The 23,764-nt window shown below is 34.3% G+C and overlaps 4 protein-coding genes across 6 annotated transcripts; 2 read left to right on the top strand and 2 right to left on the bottom strand.

The window, feature by feature from the left end:
* The first annotated feature begins 106 nt into the window (after window positions 1-106).
* LOC126697836 (reticulon-like protein B16) lies at window positions 107-4,588 on the top strand. 2 transcript variants are annotated; one of them, XM_050394960.1, is made up of 5 exons: window positions 107-447; window positions 2,403-2,583; window positions 2,680-2,821; window positions 3,379-3,448; window positions 4,169-4,588. In XM_050394960.1, exons 1-5 carry the CDS (start codon window positions 309-311, stop codon window positions 4,333-4,335), a joined length of 699 nt encoding a protein of 232 aa, XP_050250917.1. In that variant the 5' UTR covers window positions 107-308; the 3' UTR covers window positions 4,336-4,588. The 2 variants fall into 2 exon arrangements, with proteins under 2 accessions (XP_050250917.1, XP_050250916.1); XM_050394959.1 differs by having other exon boundaries at window positions 111-453.
* Window positions 4,589-5,146: 558 nt separating this feature from the next.
* On the bottom strand, window positions 5,147-8,285 carry LOC126697835 (uncharacterized). Its single transcript, XM_050394958.1, has 7 exons — window positions 7,921-8,285; window positions 6,749-6,797; window positions 6,557-6,659; window positions 6,355-6,450; window positions 6,191-6,265; window positions 5,695-5,764; window positions 5,147-5,531 (listed from the first exon to the last, which is right to left on the bottom strand). The coding sequence occupies exons 1-7, from the start codon at window positions 8,233-8,235 to the stop codon at window positions 5,457-5,459; spliced, it is 783 nt and encodes a 260-aa protein (XP_050250915.1). The 5' UTR covers window positions 8,236-8,285; the 3' UTR covers window positions 5,147-5,456.
* Window positions 8,286-10,437: 2,152 nt separating this feature from the next.
* Window positions 10,438-16,861, top strand: LOC126697834 (uncharacterized). Its single transcript, XM_050394957.1, has 13 exons — window positions 10,438-10,641; window positions 10,770-10,934; window positions 11,976-12,074; window positions 12,191-12,316; window positions 12,427-12,495; window positions 12,569-12,665; window positions 12,765-12,876; window positions 13,330-13,546; window positions 14,154-14,267; window positions 15,641-15,772; window positions 15,993-16,073; window positions 16,364-16,480; window positions 16,588-16,861. The coding sequence occupies exons 1-13, from the start codon at window positions 10,534-10,536 to the stop codon at window positions 16,672-16,674; spliced, it is 1,524 nt and encodes a 507-aa protein (XP_050250914.1). The 5' UTR covers window positions 10,438-10,533; the 3' UTR covers window positions 16,675-16,861.
* A 763-nt stretch (window positions 16,862-17,624) lies between these two features.
* LOC126697833 (phosphoglucan phosphatase LSF2, chloroplastic) lies at window positions 17,625-21,355 on the bottom strand. Of its 2 annotated transcripts, XR_007646266.1 has the most exons (6): window positions 20,974-21,355; window positions 19,613-19,818; window positions 19,144-19,314; window positions 18,653-18,864; window positions 18,496-18,567; window positions 17,625-17,879 (listed from the first exon to the last, which is right to left on the bottom strand). XR_007646266.1 is itself a non-coding variant. In XM_050394956.1 (5 exons), the coding sequence occupies exons 1-4, from the start codon at window positions 21,257-21,259 to the stop codon at window positions 18,661-18,663; spliced, it is 867 nt and encodes a 288-aa protein (XP_050250913.1). In that variant the 5' UTR covers window positions 21,260-21,353; the 3' UTR covers window positions 17,625-17,879; window positions 18,653-18,660. The 2 variants fall into 2 exon arrangements, 1 of the variants encoding a protein (XP_050250913.1); XM_050394956.1 differs by lacking the exon at window positions 18,496-18,567 and having other exon boundaries at window positions 20,974-21,353.
* Between the last annotated feature and the right edge of the window lie 2,409 nt (window positions 21,356-23,764).

Below are 23,764 nucleotides of genomic sequence, written 5' to 3'. Positions count from 1 at the left end.
TATAGTATCGCCTCAACAAAACCTTTCAGTTCAATATTATCACCGCGGAGCTTGTAAAGTCGACTTTGACCATTTCTTAGTTTCTTTTAGAACTGGCCACGTATTCACCTCGGAAAGCGTGAAGTTGACTACTCCAGGATTCTGATCCCAACTCGGAGTCTCTTACACAAAATGAAAAGTTATTCTCAGCTTTCAAAAATTTTGAAACCAACTTGAAAAATTCTCAGTTGCCCAATTCAAGTTATTGCCTCATCTTTCTCCTTCTGGGGGGTTCAACTTCTCTGGGGTTGTATTAGTTCTGGGTTTTCATGGAAAGTCCAGAGGACTTGTGTAACATTGAGGATGATGGGGACGCAAGAAAGGCCACAGCTTGCACATCTTCAACATCTTCAGGTAGCCCAGGAGAGTCAGCTTACCGAGGCACAATCCACAGTTTTATGGGTGGAGGTAAAGGTAAAAAAAAAAAAAAAGATTTTTGACTGACTTTATTTCATTTTCATATGTTAAAGTTGCGTCCTTTACATTTGGGATTTATGATTTATAGTGGTTTTAAGATGAAGGGAATTTTTGATTACTTCTAATGAAGAACAGATTTGGGTGTTATATGAAGTGGGCTTTCGTGCATTTTCAATTTTAAACACAACCGTTGATGCGATCACTCTTTGCAAGTTTGTGTCTTTTTTAGTGTGTTATTGCGGCTTAGACAATTTGTGCTGGAGTTCAATTCCTTCCCTTAATGTAAGTTTTATGAATTGAAAAAATTGGTGATTGCATCTTATTCTCTAATTAAGTTAGTGGGTTCTTGACCAATGTGAAAAAGGAACATAATTGGGTATCATGTTGCAGACTTTGATGGATTAGTAATTGTTTCCAAATTTTTTAACTTTGTGTTTTGTGCTATCATGTCTTTCTTTAATTTATCATTCAGGATGATGCACAGGATTGAGAATTGGAAACTTTTAATGGGCAAAACAGTTTTAATTAAAAATATGAAAACGATAGAAGAGATGGTACCTGTTAGGTAAAATTGGATGGGGGCAATCATGAATGGAGAAGGTATTTGTGCAATAGATTGTTTTGTTTGAACGTACTCAAGGGCCTTTTGCAGTGGCTTGTTCTGCCCGTTAAAAGTTCCCAATTCTCAATCCTAACATCTGCAATCATACCATGGTGTTAGACCATCAATAGAAGGCAACTGGATTTTCTGAAAGTTATGTTAAAGAGGAGTGGTGCCACTTTGGTTCATTATTAATTGTATGTGTAGATTGCTATGGTACCCTCACCCTGGTATAGGAAATTTAGAAATTAAACAATGCAAGACTGGCTGAAATCTAAACAGATGGTGATAAATACACATCATATGAGAAGATAGGAAGAAAAGAATAGTACTGGAAAAAAGGGGTAGAATGTAACTCCTAGTTATGGATGATATTGTAGTAGCAACCACCATTTATGTTATGTCATACGAGTCCATTATATCACAAAGTTTGCCTTACGGGCCTGTGTGTTGTACCTAGGTTTAATTGAAGTTGTCTTCTTTTATTTCTTCCAGTGATTCACCTTGGCAAAACTCTTCTTGATGTATTCTCTCTAAAAGTGATAGTATTAATGATGTGTAGTAAATGCCATTGTATCAATGATTATATATCACAGTTTTTGCTTATAGAAAAAAAGAAAAAAAGAGAGATTATACGGAGTTTCTATATTTTGAATCAATGTTTTTAGCACAACTTGGATTTATGTTGCTTCCTTCTTTGCAATCACAACTGCTGTTGGTTTTCTCTTTTAATCCATCATGTACAGGAAAATTTTTTGCTCTCCTCTGATTGAAAGTTTGTATTTATTTGCTGAGACCAGCCTTTTCATCTTCTTCTTTTTTTTTTTTTTCCTCTCTCTCTTTCGGCTAAAAGATACCAGCCTTTTCGAATGGCTTGACTGTTTGCTGCATTTTTCTTTCATGCAAAAGCAGTTGGATTTGCATTACAGTACTTTAAATATGTAGGAGATAGAAGGGGTGCCTGATTTGAGATGAGAACAAATCCTGTGTACCTTACCATTGAAAAACTTCCTATCCTTTACAGACCAACTCTTTTTCTGGGTCCTCTTTTTTTTGTTATTTGGATTTGACCTTTACATTATCTTTATGTTTCTCATCCCCCTGCCTTCAATCCATTTGAATTTTTTTTATTACCAACTCTAATTAGCTGGATTATGACGTGTTGAGCATTTATAATATGTACCACTTTCTTTTATTAGCAATTACAATTTGCCATCAAAACCTGCAGCAAACTAGTAATGTAAATTTTCATATTATTTTTCACCAGCTACAGCCTTCTGGCATATATTTAAATGTGTTCTCTAGTTGATATCATTTTACTTGACTATCTGTATTTTTATTTTAGCTGCTGATATTCTATTGTGGAAGCGGCGGACTGCTTCTTTTGGTGTCATTGTTGTTGCTACAGTTGCATGGCTCCTATTTGAGCGGTCTGGATTATCATTCTTATCAATTTGTTCAGATGTGTTGCTGATTTTAATCATACTATTATTTCTTTGGGCCAACTATAACGTTATCAGAGATAGGTAATCTTACCCTTGATCTGCTAATTGATTATATCTCTCTACTATTATAGAGCCAAAACTATTTTCATCATGAGAACTGTTTCCATTCTTGAGCAGACAATTACAAACATTACCGGAGCTAGTATTATCAGAGGAAATGGTTAATAATGCTGCAGCATCATTTCGTGTTAAAATCAATAATGTTCTGCATATGGCTCACGACATCACTCTTGGCAAGGATTTTAGACTTTTTTTCAAGGTCAGTCTAGATTTACAGTATAATTATTCAAACATGCTAAGCTGTATGGCTGAGGTGTTGCAACCATAGTGGGGCAAATATGAGGCAATCATGATTTGTAGATGACAATTATTCATCCATTGTCAAAATGATAATCAACCTACATTTATTGGTGCCCAAAAAAAATGGTTTAAATATGCCAAGAGGGGGCAGAGATGTGGGGAAATGTCCAAAAATGGGCAGGGGTGACCATGAGTACCTGTGCAGAGCCTTTCCCCGAAGAAAGACAAGAATTTTCTGTTTCAGAAACTGCACTGCAACTCAACTGTGTTTAATTTTCTCTTAGACAACAATTTGGTATCAATGTTTGTTCTATTTGGTTTGCAGGGCAGGTAGTGCAAACCACTGTATTTGGGTTCCAATCCCCTGCATGATTTATGGAGCTCTCTGCTATTTAAATAGGTTCTTGGGATCTATTATTGATCCCACTGAAACCATGGGAATCTTCTTTTAATTGTGCATTGTGTACCTTGCTGATTCATTTAAGGAATTCTCTCACATACTATTATGTATTACAGGTGGTGGTCTGTATGTGGCTCTTGTCTGTCATCGGTAGCTACTTCTCTTTCTTCACTCTTGCATATATTGGTATGCAAATTCATCCTTAGTCTGTCACTTAAGTGCGGTGGCTGATGTTGTGTAACTCGTTCCTCTGTGTGTGTGTGCTGCTTATTGTTTTCTTTTTCTAACCTTTTCCTTTTAAAGTCATTATGTATCTATCAATGTACATATTATGTGTATATCATCACATAATTTGGCCCAGTTATTATATAGGAAAATCTTCTGTCTCTTTTTTACGCCTTTGTTCTTCCTTTGTCTTAAAAAGATGCACTGTGGCTTACTGTCGTATGTATATCTGCCAACTGACCTTAGATTTTCAACCTTTAGCAATATATCTGTCTTGCCATGTCATGGGATGTTTTGCTTGCCCCTGCTAGTGTGTGCTACTGTAGATCACATGTGACAATCCAGATTTTTCTTTCAAACTTGAGGCCAATTTGAAAATTAACCATTCTTGCATGGTCAGCATAAGACATCCATCATGTCTTGGCAACAAAATGAGCTCCCATTTAACTTAAGTAAACTATTTTTCTGACTTGAGCTCGCCAAAAACTTTCCAGCCAACTGCTTTTTTCTTATACACACGGAATTAGGTGCATAAGACACTCATCAAAATTTTTTTTTTTTTAATTTCTTTTTCTTTTTCTTTTTCGTTTTCTTTTTCTTGAGAGAGAGAGGTTGATTTACAAATAAGTTCCTCAGTTTTTGATGCTCTACTTACACTTTTCTCTAATTCGATGGCAACAGGAACCATCATATCAATTACAGTTCCTGCGTTGTACAGCAAATATGAGGAACCTGTTGATAGGTATTGCGGAATAATCCAACGACAATTTTCAAAGCACTATAAAATAGTGGATGATGGTGTTTTTAGCAGACTCCCCCGGAGTTTTTCTAAGAACAAGGATTCATAGTTCTGAAATTCTAGTTTCAGTAATGAGTAACAAAGTGGGCTGTTTTGGAGTTGCAGTGGCTGTTCTCAAGTTATCTGTATGTTTGTTATTTGTTATCTTTTTGTTGGTGGACCAAGACCGAAATCCTTGGTTCTCTCTGTACGTAATGGGTGGAATGCCCATTCTCTTTCATTAGAATTGATTAAGAAAATTTGTGAGCTTGGCACAGCCGTGTAGATTTGGAAGTTTTGAATAGCCAGCTTTTCTTCTGTTACATGTTCTTGAAGCGGCTCAGTGGCCTAAACTTTATTTTGTGAAAACCCCAAAACAGATGGCTTTGGCCATGTGGCCTATTATCATAACAATATCAGTCCACCGGGAAAAGATTATCGACTTTACAGTTTCCAGCTATTGCGATAATTCTGGTTTTCCATGAACCTCATGGGATGTTTTTCATGGCCTGCTCATGATTTATTAAAGAACGCTAATTCTCTGTTGAAAAATCAGGATTGAGTAGGCAAGAAGCCAGAAAGCAGAACGCTAATTATCTGTTGAATAATCAGGATTGCTAACCCTTTACTGTCAAGTAGGCAAGAAGCCAGAAAGACAACCTGAGTTTCAAGTTCACAATCAGATTGAAACTTAATATAGTTGGTTATGGTCTTGACCAGAAAAACCTATTTAACATGAAAGGAAGCTGTCAGATATGCCTGCATGATAATCAACTACTTACAGAATTTTCAGTAATGGTATGGATTTGATGTTTGTTTGTTCAAAATAACAAGAACAGAAAATCAACACTAATGCTATGGAACAAAAGCAACACAATGTATTAAGATTTGAGAACCTGTTTCTTATTATTAGATGCACATAATAGGGGCATTATGGAGAAAGAAGTTCAACTAGCATTCAAACAGGTATAATTTACAATGACACATAATTAGCATGATCCGTTTTTCCAAGAGAAAGGACATCTTCTCAAAAGTAGTTGTCACTTAAATTTTATCAACCTTAGATATTTAAGTTTTATATATGGAAATTCCATACACAAGCCACCATCAACTTCAAAGTAGAACAGCTGCACATATAGATATGATAGGCAAGTGCCCATAATTCTCTCCATAGCTAGCTGATATAACAGACTAATCTTTCAGCACTTCGTTTGCCTTGTTCAACCACACATTGTAAATATCTGGAGAGAATAGAACAAAGTGTACCTGCAAACAATACATCATGTAAATGCCAGTTCACAAGAAATTGCACATTTATAAGAACCAAACAACTTTGCCACATAAAATAAGTGAAGATACTGGAAATGTGGAGTCCAAAGCAAAAAAAAAAAAGAAAAAAAAAAAGAAGAAGAAAAAAATAGAGGAATACCTCTTTAAAGTCATTTGAGGACTCTTTAACTGTAGATATAGCTATCGTCGCAGCTTCATCGAAAGGATATCTGAAAGATATGATAAGGAATATAAAAAAGATATAATTTTCATACACTTTTTATGGACATCTAAAGAGGAGAAATTAGAATCCACAACTATACCTCAGTCATTTATAACTTCAACTGAGCAAGTAATTTTCATAATGTTTTTGTTGCCAAAATTATGAAGAACATTGGTAATTTTCCTCATGTTATTGATTAGAACTGAATTAAGAGCACGTTAAAGCATGAGTTATTGAAAGGTCAAAAATTTAATTGACTCAGTCCACATCACTTAGGTAAATGAATTCTCCATTCGAAATTCTTGTCATTAAGGGCAACAGATGTTAGGACTCAATAAAAGCAACCAAGAAGATAAGCTGTTTTTCTATGTTATAAGAAATATGTGTAATCCTGTGCTTGAAACACCTTGTTAGTGACAGCTGTTCAGCTTACCCATACACACCACAGGATATGGCAGGAAATGCAATATATTGAATGCTGTTTTCTTTGGCAACACTCAAGCTGTTCCTGTAATTGATTTGGCAAAAAGAAATCATCTTTAACAGTGACAAATAAAACATGCTAACTATAATAGCAGCAACATACACAAGAAGTACCTATATGCATTTCTCAGAGAGGCTTGAGGGTTACTATCAGCATTGTAGATGGGTCCAACGGTGTGAATTACATGAGATGCAGGCAATTTAAAACCTCTGCATAGTTATGATACAACTAGTTAGTCTATTGATATGTGTTTCTGACATACAAGTTAAAACAATGCCGTAAGTAAAAAACAGAACTTAGGCCATAAGAGCTTACGGGGTAAGCCTTGCTTCTCCTGTGGGGCAACGAACTCCAGGGCTGACTTCTGGAACTTTATAACAAGCTTGAAGGAGGTCTGGACCAGCAGCTCTATGTATAGCTGAAGAAAAAAAAACACAGAAGTATCAAAGTTATGGTCGTTGTCTTATTGCTATTACAACAAATACCCATAAGAGATTAATGTATTACCCCCATCTGCACCCCCACCTCCAAGCATTTGCTCATTTGCTGGATTAACCTGCAGAACATGTCCCTCATAATGAAGAAAGACGCACTGGAACTCATAGTAATTGATAATTCATTGCAAATAAGAAACTAGATAAAGTAGCTTCTGAATCCCTAATTATGCAATCAGGTAACAATGGCACCCATTGCAACAATTACCTCATACATCCAATATATGAATCCTTCCTCTCACAACATGTGGGCTCCACGACCATATAGGTCAGTGGCGACCCTAGGAATTTTTTTTAGGGTAATTACTAAATTATTCAAAATTTATAAAGAGAGAATTCGAACATATTAACGTCACAAAAAAAAAAAAAAAAAACCATGCAAATACATAACGTCACAAAAAAAAACATTCAAATACATGAAATAATATAATTTTTTTGTACTATCAAAGAGAATAAGAAAAAAAAGATAAATTGCAAATTGAAAATGCTGATATGAGAATAATAAAGTGACTACAACAATTTCATAACAAATCTTATGCAACAAGTTGTTAGCCTATTATTAGTGAGTAAAACACGTCAATATTGAACCCGAATTAGAATTAGTAACAGCTTATCACATAAAATTTATTGTGAAATTATTGTGAAAACTCTTATATTTATTGAACTCAAATTCTTATTATTCTCAAGTAAAGGTGTTCAAAAATTTTATTAAGATGGTCAAAATAGGTTAATTTAGTATATAATATATATATTTTAAAGTATATATATACATTTTTTTTTCAAGTCAGGGTGGTCACTGAACCTATTAATTTAAATTGATAGCATAACTGGTAACATGGAATCACAATTCAAAATCAAAATACAATACATATTCCATTTCTTCCTTCCATCCAATTCTGTTAGTGTTTTTTTTTGGTGGGTATGTGTATGTGTGTGTCGAAATGTAGTACATTTTAAAATTTCAGGGTCGAAAATGATGAAAATAGAACATGGGTCATGATATTTTAGGCATTTCACTAAGATCGACAATATCAATCAATACGCAGTTAAACACACAGATTAATCAACAATTTGTTTGGCCATTATAAATAACGAGAACTTAATCGATTTGCTCAGTCATATATTATATACATAAACAATGTTGTAAACAGAGAGAGAGAGAGAGAGAGAGAGAGAGGCACTGACAATGGCATCGGTTTTGGAGTCAACGAACCATTTGGTGATATCTCCCTTCTGAATAACGAGAGCTGCGGAAGGAGACAGAGGGAAGCGAACGACGCCGTCTCCTCCTTCATTGGAAACCCTAGCAGCAGCCATTAAAAACGGTGGTGATGAATGAGTGAGACGGGTTCGATAGTGGAAGAATCTTGTAGAAGTAGGATTCGGGTTCAGCTTCAGCGTTGAAGAAGTGATGATAGTTTTGATTGTTTTCGTTGGTGTTGTTTTGAGGGTTCTGGAAGCTACGAGTAGTGATCGTCCTCTGCACCAAGTGCTACTCATCGGGAGGAGGGTGGGGTTGGGATTATAAGGGGCTGTTTGGTAGGTGGTTTGAAAAACAATTTTTTTTTGTGTATAAATAATATTACACGTAATTTCACACGCTTTTTTACTACGCCTATTTTAAAAAAAATACAACATTACTAAACGAGCCCTAAATCTTCAATGCTCTCTTTTCTTTTGATCTCTCTGCAGTTCGAGGAAGAGAAATGACATGTCTACAATATTTTTACAACAAATCCTAAGTGGTAGGTTGTTACTAGTTGTTATTATTGGGGTAAAAAAGTAATCTTAGCATTAGTTTTAAATTTGAACCAATAACAACTAACCACCTGTGATTTGTTATAAAAATATTGTGGACGTAGCATCTCTCTTCGAGGAATTGACCAATATTCTTGCCCGCGCCTCTCTACTATTGCCCACGTGTCACCTGCTTGTTTGTTAACATTTTTATTTAGGGGGTAAATTGAAAATTATACTTGGACAAGTTTAGATTTTACACTTTGAAAGTTTAGGGGGTAAATTGAAAGTTTAGAATTTGAATTTTACACCTGACGTTTCAAAATATGGATTTTATCCCCTAAAGTTTGGAAGTGTTTGAATTTTACACCCAAAATTCTAAAATTTTAGGGTGTAAAATCCAAACACTTCCAAATATTAGATAGTAAAATCCAAACATCCCTGAAATTTAGGGAGTAAAACCCAAATTCTAAAATGTATGGTATAAAATCCAAACACTCTCAAACTTCAGGGAATAAAATCATAATTTTGAAACTTTAGGATGTAAAATCTAGACATCTCAAACTTTAGGGGTGTAATTTACAATTTACCCTCTATTTATTTTACCAAAATACACTATGGTTTATCTATTTTTAACTCAAATTATATTTACACACTAGAGCTCCGTTTGGGTAAGTTGCATTTACGTTTACGTTTTGGTAAGCTGCATTTTTGGCTGGTTCCCAAGTGCAAATTGTGGGTAAACAATAAATTTGAGCAATAAAAAAATATTTTGTTACAGTGTTTTCAACAATAAGTTTTGAGTTCTCAGCAAAATAAGCCATATCTAAACGCAAACTAGGTTGAAAGGATCATCCATATGTAACTTTAGTTACATAACTTTTTTAATAAATTGTTTGATTAGTTTAAACGTTACACGTTGATAATCTTATAAATTGTTATATAATATATTGGAAAGTGTAGAAAAATTTTTGTCATTTTTAATATAATAATAGTATACATGATCTTTATAACATCTAAACCAATCGTGCCCCTTTTATTTTTGGCCTTTTCATTTCATGAACTGTGTATCTTTTGGCCTTTTTATTTTTTTCGCTAAAATATATTTTCACCAATGTACCAGAGTTCATTCAACTATACTTCCAAACCTGATTCAATTCAATATTCTAGTTTTTGTTGAATTCAAATTAATTAGGTCACCCCCACAGGAATACTAAAGTGGTGGGTTTATTGGTCTGGCGGTGACATAAACCTAGAGGCTATATCTTTAAAAATGTTTAATAGATATAAATATTATAAAGGATTAAAAAAAAAAAAAAAGGTTGGGGTTGTTGTTTCCCCTAGTTTAATCCACCATACTATAAGCTCATATGATTTTTGAGAATGTTTCGAGTAGGAAATGAAATAGTTTGAAAAAAAAAAAAAAAAAAGGCTAGAACACCACTTTATAAATATTATAAAAAAAAAAGGGCTTATATCTTTTTTGTACTCATGTTATAACATTTTCAACCATAACCACTTTAGTTCATCATCAAACAATGTCAGTATTAAAATAAAATTATTTATTTAATTTTAATTTGAACACAATTTAAGATTGAGTTCACCACCAAACAATGGTGTTGAACTCAAACAATCTGGAGTTTATACTTAATTTTTTTTCATTTCATTATCATATAATTTGGAGTTTTTTTTTTATTTTTATTTTTAGAGAGTTTCATTTTACAGCGTTCACTCCTGATGATAGCTCTTTATCATTAGATCACACCAATCAGTTTTTAATATAAGCGGGAATTTAGAGAGTTTGTTCATGAGTTGTTTAGTTATTATTTTTTGTTTCTCATTATATTAAATGTTTTTCCAAAAAATAAAAGTGAAAAAACATTATGTTTATAACGTTACTGAAAAAAGAAAAGAAAAAAAAAGAAATGGTAGGGACAAAAGACTATATATTATACAAAGTCATGTCTGCTCTGAGTCCTTTGACCATGGAGCTGGAGTAAATGTTCAATAAAACTCACAAAGTTCCTCCGTTATTGTCTTTTACAGCGACAACCAAACACGATGAACATGATAAGCAGGCCCCGCTTAGATGCGATCCTCTCCATATTCGTTACAGTGCACCCTCACGAGACTTCCATATTGCTCCACTCCTCCTCTTGCTTCTTCTTCGTAAGCCTCCCCCTCTGATTCATTCATTCACCTTTATCACATATTATATATATATATATATATATATATGTATATATATTATTCTCAATTTTCACTCAACTGGGTCGTTGTTATTTTTTGAGCTTTAGATCTTGAGCGCCTACTTCGTGGTGCTTCCTTTGCGTGATGATGGTGCAATCTCATTGGGCATATCAAACCTGCCGGGTCTCTTTGTGGGGTCCTTGGTGCTTACTTTGATTGCTGCTCCTCTTTCCACTTTCATTTTCTCTTTGCCTAGTCTTTCCAAAGGCAAGGTATGTATGAATTGAACCCACCATTTAATTAGTATATATATTCAAGTGTATGAGTTTCTTGGATTGGTTTTATGATTGGCCCACTTATGTTTTTGTGATAAATTTTAAGAATTAATGTAAGGAAAGGGAAAATGAATGCAAAATAGAAGATGGGGTGATGAATTGGGTTTTGTATGTTTTTAGTTAGCTTATGTGATGTGGGTGAATGTGTATGAGATGTACAATGACAATGCTGAGGTAAATGATGATTTTGATGAAGAGGACTATGATATGTGGTGTACTTAATAAATATTAGCTTGTCAATGATAAATGACTTGTTTTTGGCTTGTAAAATATCCAAGTAATTATGTTGCCATGTACTGGACAATGCATACTATGTGTTCAAACTCTGTATTTTAGAACATGCTTGTATCAATGTGCAATGTTATGGTTTCAGTGGGCAAAACTGGTGATTGCAATGTCTATAATCATTTTTGTGTTTTCTTGAGAGGATTAACCATACTTATTTGTTTAGTTTGCTGGATTTTAGCTACCCCAATTCAATTTCTTTGGGCTTTCCAAAAGAGATAGTCAACCTATGTGTGTTTTTCATGTGCCTTACCCTCTAACCATGACTAAGTGTCTTATGCTCTGTTGTCATTGCTGTTCCCCACATCTTTTGATCTTAAACTCTGATCATAAGAGCACATAGGTGTGGTCATTGATTACATACCGCCCATGCCCCATTATTTTCATTGCCCACAATGGTAATGAGTAGTGTAGTTTTCTCATTAGTTGAACAATAATCACTTCTTTTGGGGTAGCCAATAGCCATTCAAATTCACCTATAACCAAATAAGGTGTTTGAAATCATTAGTTTTGGTGGTATCTAATTGTTCTGCATCTGGTTATCTTCGTGAATTAATTTTCATTTATAAAAGCAAAAAAAAGGAAAATTCATTTTGAAGTCAGTAGATTTTTTTATTGTTTTGGTTTTCCCTTTAGTTTTAAGTTATGTTTCTTCACATATCCTCCTGTAATAGTTGCTTCTTGAAATTCCAGGCATTGGTTTTGATACACAGGTTTTTTAGCATATCACTTGTTTTATTCTTCATTCTATGGCTTTCCTCATCGGCTGGATATTCATTATCCAAATTAAAGGTAAGATTAGAATCTTATTATAAAATAATTGTTTTTTATTGAGCTGCTTGCTCACTCCCCAAATTTGATTCTGTTTTCATCCCGCACTAATTTGCTCTTTTTCCCCCCTTGTCTAGGGATCAGTGGCTACATCCTCTACTTCAAAAGAGGAACAAAAGGTTGATGCTAATTCTACATACTCTGTACAATGGGATAACCATGGATGGTTTTATATTTTAGTGAGAGTTGCATTCTTCCTTTGGGTATGAAATTAATCTTATTTTTTAAGGTCTATTTATTATTTTTTGACTTTTAGATATTGTAGAGTATTTCCAAAATTTAGATCTTCATGGGAATTTTTGCTTTTTTGAAGGTTGCTCTGCTTAATCTAATAACAATTTCTTCAACTTGGGCAAGAGTGATTGATGTCATGGACAGCGAGGTCTGTTTGCTGCCACAAGATATCTGATAACAAGTTGATATTTTGATACATATTTAACTCGTTCTGTATTCAGTCAGGTTCAAGATTGTTTGGGTTCATTGGTGCCGGTGCCACACTTGGCCAGCTTTTTGGGTCATTGTTTGCCACCGGAATGGCTTGGTTGGGGCCATGTAAGATTGCTTGTTCAGCTCCTTGGAAATTGTAAATTTGCTTAACTCTCTTTCCTTCTTGTTTTCGGTGGGTTTTAATCCAAGGTTGATTCCTTGCAGTTCTACTCCTATTTGCTGCTTTGCTAATGGAATTTGCTGCACAGTCATCAAAAGGGATAAACAAGGATGTATCCCATAATTCCCATCTTCCTGAGGAATTAACTCCCATCAGGTCAGCTATATCTCTAATTTTTTGATTGCATAAGTGACTAAAAGATGGTAAAATTCTCTAGGTTGTGTTCATAATTTCTCGTTCTTTTCTTCTTTCATTTATTTGCTTTTTTTCTTTTGTGGGGGGGGGGGGGGGGGGGGGGGTGGGCTTGCGTATTTCCTATCATATCAGTCCTAGCCTCAATGTAGTTAAACGGCCTTGAATCTATATGCTGACATGTGGTTTATGTAATCTGAATAATAAATATATAAATGACAAGATTTTTTGCCCTTCTGATTTTGATACCCAAGCCATGCCTGGAAACTTCAACTCAGTTTCTGGGTAACTGTTTAAAAAGCTTTCTCAAAGAAGGTTCAAACTGATCTGTTATAATTTATTGGAAAGCATGGGTTGGATCAGGGATGTAAGGGCTAAACCTCATATTTCTTGACTTGGTTTCTTTTTTGTTTCTAGGGAAGCTGATCTTGATCAACAAAACGAGGTTCATGGTGATCGGCAGACTGCACAACCTCTCAGAAATTCTTCTCCTAAGTTTCCGAGTTCCATGGCAAAGCCTCAGCTTTGGACCATCTTAGATGGACTCCGGCTCATATTGTCTTCAACTTATTTGTTGTACGTGTCTTTGTTCCTGTGGCTTAGTGCAGTTGTCTCTTCATTCTTCTATTTCCAAGTAAGATATTTCTCAGTCGCAAAAAATGTACTTTGATTCTAGAATAAACCTCTCAATATATGTTGTGTGATTTGGACTTACATGAATTGTTCTTTGTGTGCTTAAAAAGCTGAAGTACAATTTTCTTTTTCCTTTGCCATCTTTACCTCCCTCTGATTCTTAGGAAGAATGAGGAAAGGGAAAGGAAGCATAAGAAATGGCTTACTCATTTGATATTTTTCTAGCCAACTTTGTTTACTGTCCTCTTTTTGGGATCAGACTAAATCTTTTCTCATTCCATTTACATTTTTTTTTTTTAAATTTTTTATGTTTTCTCTTTTATTGGTATTGATTACCATACATTATAATAGCTAGCACATATTATGTTAATCTGTTAAAAAGAAGACATGTCTTCTTTCATGCACAAGCAACCCACACCAGATATGGATTTGTGTCTGTACAGAAATTCCTGTCCATGTCCAAAGTCATGTTTTTAGTGCTTGATTTTCAGTTGGGATCTACACCTTGGTTGAATTCAGTTGGGTTGAATTTTCTGTGCTTAATTTATCAACCACTGTTGCACTTGTAATTATTAATTTGAATTTGTATTCATTTTCTGCTTCTGCAGAAAGCGAGCGTAATCGCTGCAACTATTACTAGCTCTGTTGAGAGAAGAAGATTGTTTGCCCAGATAAATAGTTTCATTGCTGCTTTTATTCTTGCCGGACAACTTACCTTGACGGTATGTTATTTATAAGATGAATTTCGGCTGTCATTTAGATGTTATATCATGGTGTTACAACAAAGAATATGAGAAATAATGTCTAAAGAACTTACTTAGATCTTTGCCTCCTGAGGGTGCATGCCTCATGGTTAGTTTTATGCTTATATCTGAATTTGAGGTTTTGTCTTCAATAATGAAACTAATAGGCCTTTTGAGAACATTATAAAATATAGCTCATTTAAGGCCTGAAAAAAGGACAAGTATTTGGTTGGCAGCTGATGGATATATATATCTATGTTTATATGCTGTAAACCTCTTAAATGGAATTTCTCTCTTTCTCCACCCCTCCTCCCTTTTTTATATAGAGGTAACAAAGAAACAAATGTACAAAAGAAGAATCTAAGGAGTATGCAGGTTGTATATCCATTCCTATTTGGAGCTGGAATGAATAGAGACTTTGGGAAAAAAATGAGCAAAATTTCTAGCTCCCAATCATGAGTACATCTCACAAACATGGGGATCCACTGGATTCCTCCATTTCTCATCTCAATGTAATCCAACACCATGGTCTCTTTGCTAACTACTAGCTGAAACAACATAGGATATAAGGATGCTACACTCCTATCAGAGCACCACACATCCTCCCAGAACCTAATTCTTCTGCCATCACCTAAACCAAGCCCCCCAAATCTAGAGAAGAATCCCCATCCAAGTCTAATTGCCTTCCAAAGTACACAACCATACGAATGATGACCCTAATCCTTCAATGTCTTTTTTATTTTTAGTTTGGGTGAATTTGGAGGGGCCCAGGTGTGGTAAATCTAGATGGTACCTATATTCTGCTGACTTAAAATTCTTCAGGCTTTTAATGTATTGTTGAGTTTCTGTTAGTAGTTTTGAAAATCCATAATGACTGACTCTAGTACAAAATCAAGACTTCTAACCTTGAGAGGTGGCAGTACGCTTGGAGATCTAGGAAGTGCCATATATCAGTTTCCTTAGCAATTTAATTATTGTTTTATGCAAAACTCATTTTGTCAACTGCAGTTGTACACGTACTAATGTTTGTTAAATATATTGGAATTGTGATTCCTATTCCTATTTCTTGACATGTAATGAGTTTCCATGCATTTTAAGGCATCTTTGAGAAAAAATACGTAACTTTTTGAAGGAAAAATAAAGACATTTTTCCTAGGAGCTAAATCATCTTAAAGTTGTATAAATTTTCTGCAGTTTTATGTATTGTGCCCAGACGTTGCATTTTTTAAATTCAATAGGACATAGGATCAATATCTCCAAGTAATATATATGTCCTGCAAGTTAATGAAATAAATGTATCATCATCTATTTAACTTTTGTTATTTATGTTGCTTTCATTTGTTAAAATACAGGGGCGCGTTCTTACTGTTGCTGGGGTTACTATAGCTCTTTGCTCTGCTCCTTTTGTTTCATTCTTAAATTTGATTGCTATTGCCATTTGGCCAACTTGGGTAGCCATTGCTGTGTCTGAGACCTTGCGAAAGGTATGTCTTGTGTAAATGCGAGTTGTGTTTTCCTTCTTAGACCCATTTTTTACTCATTCTGCAGTCATCCTCTGGTTTTATTGTTGACTAAATTTCACTCTCCACATATTCATTCTTAAAGGGAAATTATGTTGTGTTTAGGAAGAAAGATGGCTGAAGTTGAAGGTCAATATATGATTGTTAAGTAGGTTTTAAAAATTCCGACTTTATTATTGTGCAGGTTGTTACTTATGTTGTGACCAGGCCTGGAAGAGAACTCCTATTTACAGTTGTCTCTCAGGATGAGAAATACAAAGCAAAGGCATGACCCCTTTTTTCCCAGAATTTATTTTTGTTTTTGTTTTAATCACATAGAAACTTTTGGCAGCTGGTTGTGTTTATGTAAATTCAGAAGTCCTGAATTTAGTTTTAGAGGTTCCTCAAGTTGAGATAGGGCTTTGATCTAAAGAGAAAACATGGCTTCATAACATGCCATCTGTTATAGGAATACATTGTTTCAGTGTGTGACTTATGCTACATTAATTGGATGCCACACATAAAGGGTTAATAGCAAAGCTCATCAATACACTCTCTGAGTATATACTACTGCAGGTGTGTATAGATGTAGTTGTTCAAAGACTTGGAGATGCTACCGCTGCAGGGATGTACAAGCTACTTTCTAGCACTCTCAATGGGAGAACGTCAACTGTCTCAATATATGCCTTACCTGTATGTGTATAGTTAACTTTACTTCTCTCTTCTTTTTTGTTCCTTATATTCTTTTTGGTTAAGGTGAGATTCTGGAGAATTTATTCACCTTTGCTTCCACTACTCAGGTGTGCTTATTGTGGATAGTCACTGCATTCCATTTAGGACGCCGTCAAGCACAGCTTTCAAAGCTACAAACTTCCCCCACTTCCTAAAATGTTGTAAAATTTTAATGTACATTAGTTGCAGGATATAGGATACAAATATAAAATTTTAAAGTTTTGAAATGTTCTACAAGCAGATTCATAGATGTACACTTTTTTTCTTTCATTTCTTTTCACTGGAAATAATGATGGTTATTAATTCATCAATGATCTGGCACAAAAAGGCCAATTGTACTAAGATACGCGATGCATGTACACTCTTGATTCGCACCATCTAATACCTCCATTGAATGCTCTCATTGCTAGCTGGCTAGTAGAAGGGGAAACAAAAAAGCAAAGTGATTCTTGCACTTCTGTCCATTTGGTCTACTTAAGTGCACTTAAGAATGAGAGGGTACTTATTCTAAATCTGAATTAATCAAAATATATAGATCTCAATCTTGTTCCAAATTCTACTAAATTTTAGCAATTTAATCTCAAATTTGTTACATGTTACACATATATTTAATGAATCCAAACTCATCTATTTATTTATTTTATTTTGCTCAAAAAGAGAAAATTTAACATTACTTATTGTTAAGTTCTAAAACATTAATTTTTATGAGGGTTGTTGCTTCTTATATAGATGTATGGGTTGAGCTTAGCCTAGTTCTTTTAATCGTATAGGATTTAGAGACCAACATGGACTCTACTTTGAATATGGTACATAATTGTGATTTGTTTTGATAGATTGATAATTGTGATTTGTCAGTATTAATAAATTATTAATGCTGATGTAAAAAATTGTGAAGCCTCCAAAGTGAGGTGGCAAAATTTTCTGAAGTCCAAAAAAACTCAAATGTCTTCGCCTTTTATAGATTATATAGACAATTTTTTTTTTTTTTTTTTTGGATAAATAACGGAATTGGAATTGTATTAAAATGAAGCCCAGTGCCATCTTGGTCAGATGACCAAGATTATATAGATAAATAATTGGTCAGATGACCAAATGTCAAAAACTATTGCAACTGCTAAACCCCCAGTGCCATCTTGGCAGCTCAATTTTATTTGCTTCTTAAATACATTATTTGAATCATAAATCATACATACACAATTAAAGCTAGATTTTAATTCTTTCCAAGAGAGGCTGGTAAAGTATACTTGAAAAGCTCCAACTTTGAGTGCAGGCCTGAAATTGCCCCTGTACCCACTCTATGTTTCATTATCTTGCTATTTATTGTTGATAAGATGCTGGGAATTTCTAATGGCATGGAAACCTGTAAGCATGAACATTGTATCAAAATATCAATATGGTTGGAAACTTAAGCCAAGCACATGACTAATTTTTTTGGATGAAAATGACAAATTCATTTGGTTTGGCTCCGGTAAAATGATGACTCAGCAAACTCAAATGAGTTAAAGAGAAGTAGAAAAACATTTCAATCATCCATGCAAAGAATACTACATCATAGAGACAATACTGCATTGTTTACTGTACTTGTGACAGCTACAACAAGTGGGAGAAGGAGGGTTCAAACCTTGGTTCTCCTCATAAAGGAGACCAGAAAAATGCTACTAAGCTACAAGGATCTTGGCATTGCTGGCAAATATAAGATGTAGCAATAATGAACACATGAAGAGGTTGCAAGAAAAAAGTTAAAAGTTAAGGGAGTTCAGAAAGACATCCCATATGGAATTAAATTAAATTCCATGAGTCTCTCTTTTTTTCTTTTTTCGTTTTATTTAGGTCATACATGTGTTTTGCAGGTGTTTGAGGAAATCCAGTAAGCATGTTGAATATCAAAGGCCAAATGTCGCAGCAACTTAAACTACATTTTTAAGAAAGACATATTTCACTTCTTTAGAAGGTGACTAAAGAGAAGTCATGCTCACATCAAGTACATCTGCTTATTACTCAAACATATAGTCCTTGGAATGACCAGCTCCAATATATTAGGAGCACAGCTGTGAAATTTCAGATTAGGCTGAAGGCATTTTAATTTTAAAAGGAGAATTCTGATATAAAAAAATTAAAAGAAGAAGTACTTACCTAAGTGCTCAACTTCCACGGAGGGAACGGACACGGTCTTGAATCAAGTTCCTCTCCCAATCTGCCATACCCTCAAATGCATTTTCTGGAAGATTCTCAAAAGGCTCTTTCCATGGATCATTCTTAGCTAGATCATAAGTAGCTCCACGTATTGCTCTCTTATTGGGGCCACAAGGCCTTTTTGCAGTTAGTGTATCATATGCTGTATTCAACTGTCACATTGCCGCAAATAAAAAAATGTTGCAACTTCTTAAAAATCGTCTATCTAAGAAACCTTTCAAACATCTCTATACTCAGTTCAATATGCATACTTCCGAATTCAAATCAGTTTCATGTAACATTTTAAACTTCAACTCAGCCTCAAAACTAAGTTGCTATAAATGTAGAAAGTGCTGTATTTTCCAGAGCATGTGAAGGAATGAACATAGAGACTATGCACATATCTTTTCAAGAAAAAGGTATGACAATATACAAAAGAGTGAAAGACTCACATTCATCCCACAAAACCAGAACATGTAAGAGATTGCAACAGCTGGTGCCCTCCCCAATCCAGCAGTGCAGTGCACATACACTTTTCCTTTCCCCTCAAAAATGGCCCATTCCAGTGATGAAACAGCTTTAGGTAATCCACTTCTCAATGAATCTGGATCAAAGTCTCTTGCCTACAATTCATATATAGTAACTCAATTACTCAAAACACCATAGATCTCTCAGATCTCAATGTGATTGATTAATCAATTTATCTATGGGTTTCCACCAATACTAAAGAAAAAACTTAACAAATCATTCATCCCAAAGAATTTTGAGTTTTGAGCATAATCTTTCTCCAAAGTTTTGATTCCAAGTAGATCAAATGCCTAGAAAATCATATTAATTCAGCAGTGTAGGACTTCAGTTTATGCCAAATCACTTGTATCTATTATCATTTAAAAAGTAGTGCTACAAGAAAAATTTACTTACAGGCCTCCTCATGTGACGGATTCCAAGTTCTTTGCATCTTTTTATTATTGACTGCAGGTCAATTCCCCAATATTCAACATCCTTGTCCTGCTGCAAGTTCAAAATATATGCCACATTCTCTTCCTTTTTTAGGTGATCTATATCTTCAGGTTTCTGTGGCTGGGAGCCCACTATTAGATTTTCAGTTATCAGGGTATAGTTCATGCCTGCACATTGATCAGTGAGGAAACCTGAATAAAAAACACGGAACTCTTTTTTTCTGTGTCTGAGATGTTCATTCAAATGAGTTATCCACATGGTCATTTATATCAAAGGCAAAACCCAGATACCATAAATCAAACCTCTCTATTTCTCCCTTTCCTCAAATCATTGTCACTGTTATTCTGACAAAGAGATATTGCTCTAATTAGCTACTTTTACTCAAATAAACAGATCTCAGAACCTATATTATCAATAACGTCCAGCAAAATGGCTTTGTCAGCTGCTGCATATATGATTATGCTATGTATGAATGAATATTATTGCATCATAAGTTGTTCAAACAGTCAAATTCCTTTGCTGAAAAGAAAAGGAAAAAAGAATCTTTTTTTTTTTTTTGTGAAGAAAAAAAAAAAATGATAATAGTGCAATGCAGAACTTTTTCATTGGTACCTTTTCAAACTGTTTTTGTTGGTCAAGAAAACTATATTTTCCTGTCAAACTGGCATGACAAATACTTAAAAAAGTTGCTCTTCTAGCACCTTTATCTTTTGTAGGGTGGGGGAGGAGAAGAAGCTAGAGTAAAAGAGTCAATTAACACCATTACTTTTATTTACTTCTCTAAAAGGTATCACTATCTTAAAGCTCAACTATAGACTAACATAGAAAGGCCAAATCGAAAAAGGGAAAAAAGAAAAGACTCTCATAATGCCAATTCGAATTGAGTTATTAAAGACCTGAATGAAACATTTGCTAATAGCTGTAAAACCAAACAATTAATAGAAGACACATAGCTACTATATGCCAATGTAACAAAATTCATAAACCAGTCTGTCTATTCCATAAATTGAACTCACCATGCCACTACCACCGTTAATTTTTTCATTTCCTGGTAACAAACTTACCAATATTAAAGCCTCTTCTTTTATATATACACAATATGATTTGAAACTTATAGCATTCGTTCTACTAATGAGTTTCAAATTCAAAATCTTTATTTGATGACAGGAGATTTTACTAGTTGAGTTAACCTGGATCTCATATTTTGAAACTTGAAAGAAGATAACTATACAGCCACACATATAGGTGGACCAAAATCCTATATGACAATGAAATGTGAATTATTATCAAGAAGAAGAAAAAGGGAATAGAAGAGAGCTGACCAAGATCATGATGATACTCATAAGGGTTCCTCATCATCCCCTTCATAGCAATGTTGTACTCTTCCATCTTGTTGGTCTTTGAATCGGAGGCTTTTTTGCTTGTGTGTCTGTGCTGCTGAATCCCAGTCTGAGTCTCAGGTAGTTTACAATTAATCTTTCTCAAGCTTGAGCTACTCTTGGAAATGGACACAAAGGAATAGCATGCAGAGTTCATCAATATCTTCTTGTTTTCAAGAGGAGCTTTGAGAACTGAATAAGAAAACAAGCTGTTACCGATACTACCCATTTTACACGCTCGACTACAACTTCCAAGCTACTGTACCTCTTTAGTTCTTAACTTTGTTTGTCTGACTCACGGGTGATTGGGGTGCTAGATTTTTTTTTTTTTTTTTTGGCTGAATGGGGTGCTAGATTTTATGTAGGAGCTAACTTGTCTCAGATGATTTGACTATAATGACCTTGCTTAGTGCTAGATTTTTTTTTTTTTTGAAAACGTGCTAGATTTTATGTGTGTGTGTGTCTTTTTATTTTTTTTGAGAATCATGTGTGTGTCTCTATGAGGGCGTTTGGATAGCAATTATCCAGCGTCTGCATTTTCTCAAAGCGCATTTTTTCCTTTTTATTTTTTTATTTTTTATTTTTTGCCGCATTTGTTGATTTTGGGAGACAATATTTACTGTTATGAATTGTGTATGTACTGTTTATGCACTGTGCATACACTGTTTACGTATTAAAAAATATTAAAAATGGGTCTCACGGTACTATTTACACATTTAAAAATTATTTTGCTACAGTGTTTTCAGTTTTCAGTTTCAGCAACAATAAGTTCAATCTAAACGGATCCTAAGTGTTTGGATTGGGCTGAAAGTGGCTGAAAGTTTTGTTGCGTTTTCAAGTTTTTTTTTTTTTTGGTTCCAGCCACACTATTTGACCAAGTCAACCGTGAACAGTGCATTTGTGTACTGTTTATGGATCCACAAATTCCACTTTTCAACAATTTTTTCATTAAAAATGGGTCCCACGATACTATTCACACATTTATAAATTATTTTGCTACAGTGTTTTCAGTTTCAGCAAAAATAAGTTCAATCCAAACGGACCTTATATATATATACACACACATTTTAAAAGGTTTTTATGTAGGACATTGGTGACATCTTCCATTTCATTTCTTTTTTTTTTAGAAGACATTTCCTTTCTTTCTTTATTATTTATTTTAGTTTTTAATTTAATATTTTTTTGGGGAGAAACGGTGACAATCTTGCTGGTATATATATGAAGGTCAAATTCTAGCCATTCACTACCTGATGAGGGCTATTCAAGACTTGATCAGAAACCGCCAACCTGATGGAACTAATTTGTCAATAGCCCAATTTGAAGCTCTGCTGGTTTAGAGATGATTTCTCTTTTGTTCATAATGTAATTTTTTTGTCTGACAATGTGGCTTGATGGGCTGCCTATTGTAATTGGGATGAGCCTATTGTAATTGAGATGAGTCTATCTCTATCTCTTTTTTTCTTTTGTAAGTCTTAGTCCTAAAAATTGGAGATAATGATGCAAATTGGTTAAGGGAGAAGAAAATATTTTAATACTTTATGCTGTTTTCTCTTTCCATGTGGAAGTAGGATTTATTTCCCTTTTCAAGTTCAATTAAAATCTTTTTCCTAATTGAATTGGGATTTTAATTTTAATTTTAATTTTTTTTAATAATTAAATTGTTTTTCCTTTCTCAAGTAGAAGTAGGTCTATTATTTCTTTTTCTTAAAGGAGTAGGATAAATTCTATTCCTATATATACTTTTTATATGGAGGAGAATTATGATGGGTTTTTTAATAAAAGTTTGTTAAATAGGTTTTCTTTATTATTTTGCCTATTAGCCTAGTGTTTTTGTAGAACTTAGGTTGCATCAGTTTGGGAACCTCATTAATTTCCTTTTAATTTATTCTTTTATATATATATATATATATATATATGAATCAATCGATCAAGTCTAGGCTTTATATTAAGAAAAGAAGATTTTATTCAAGGTTTTTCATTTTAGGCTCATCTTTCGTTGAAGATAATTGTATACGATTGGGTCATTCCAAGATACAGGAACTTAGATTAAGTCGAAATGGGCTAAAGCTTTTATCATATCCGTGGGCCTAGTTTTTAGTGAAACGAGTAAGAATTAAAAGGGCCCATTTTGTTGGGACTTGGGAGCTAAAAATTTAGCCCATACTCGTTTTAGGTCGGCAAGCAGGCAGTATAAAATAATAAGTATTTGAGTGGGATTCTTCATCACGATGTTGATGATGGCTTCGGAAAAGGAAAAGAGAGAAGCAGAGGATGATTGTGCAACAAAACTGTACATATATTAAAGCCATATTTATAGCTCAGTATTATATTCACTATATGAGATTGCTATACCAAACCCTCTCCCTTCTCCTCCCTCAACCAAATCCGAAGCAATAAATAACCCCAATCCACAAGATTAAAGAGGACACAGCTGAAAGCCCATTGCTGACTAGCAAAGGGAGAAACAAAAAACATTTTGCACTTTCAATGCATGCATTGGTTGTGCTTTTCTACCTGTCAACTTACTCAAATGATATTGGTATTCATCCAACTCAAGTTGTTGCTCTAATAATCATAGCAAATATAATTTCAACTCAAATAAAATCACAAAGGTTATGAGTTCAACCCATTTGCATAATGTTTGCCATTCATGACAGAGACAGAAGACAAAGTACGATCTAAGCTTATAAATTTTAAAATCTACAGTTCTACGGCGGATGATTGAATGTTACAA

Source organism: Quercus robur, chromosome 8 (genome assembly GCF_932294415.1).
Source record: "Quercus robur chromosome 8, dhQueRobu3.1, whole genome shotgun sequence".
In the NCBI taxonomy this organism is placed as follows: domain Eukaryota; kingdom Viridiplantae; phylum Streptophyta; class Magnoliopsida; order Fagales; family Fagaceae; genus Quercus; species Quercus robur.
Note: the sequence above shows the minus strand (reverse complement) of the source record. Positions and strands in the feature narration are given on the sequence as shown.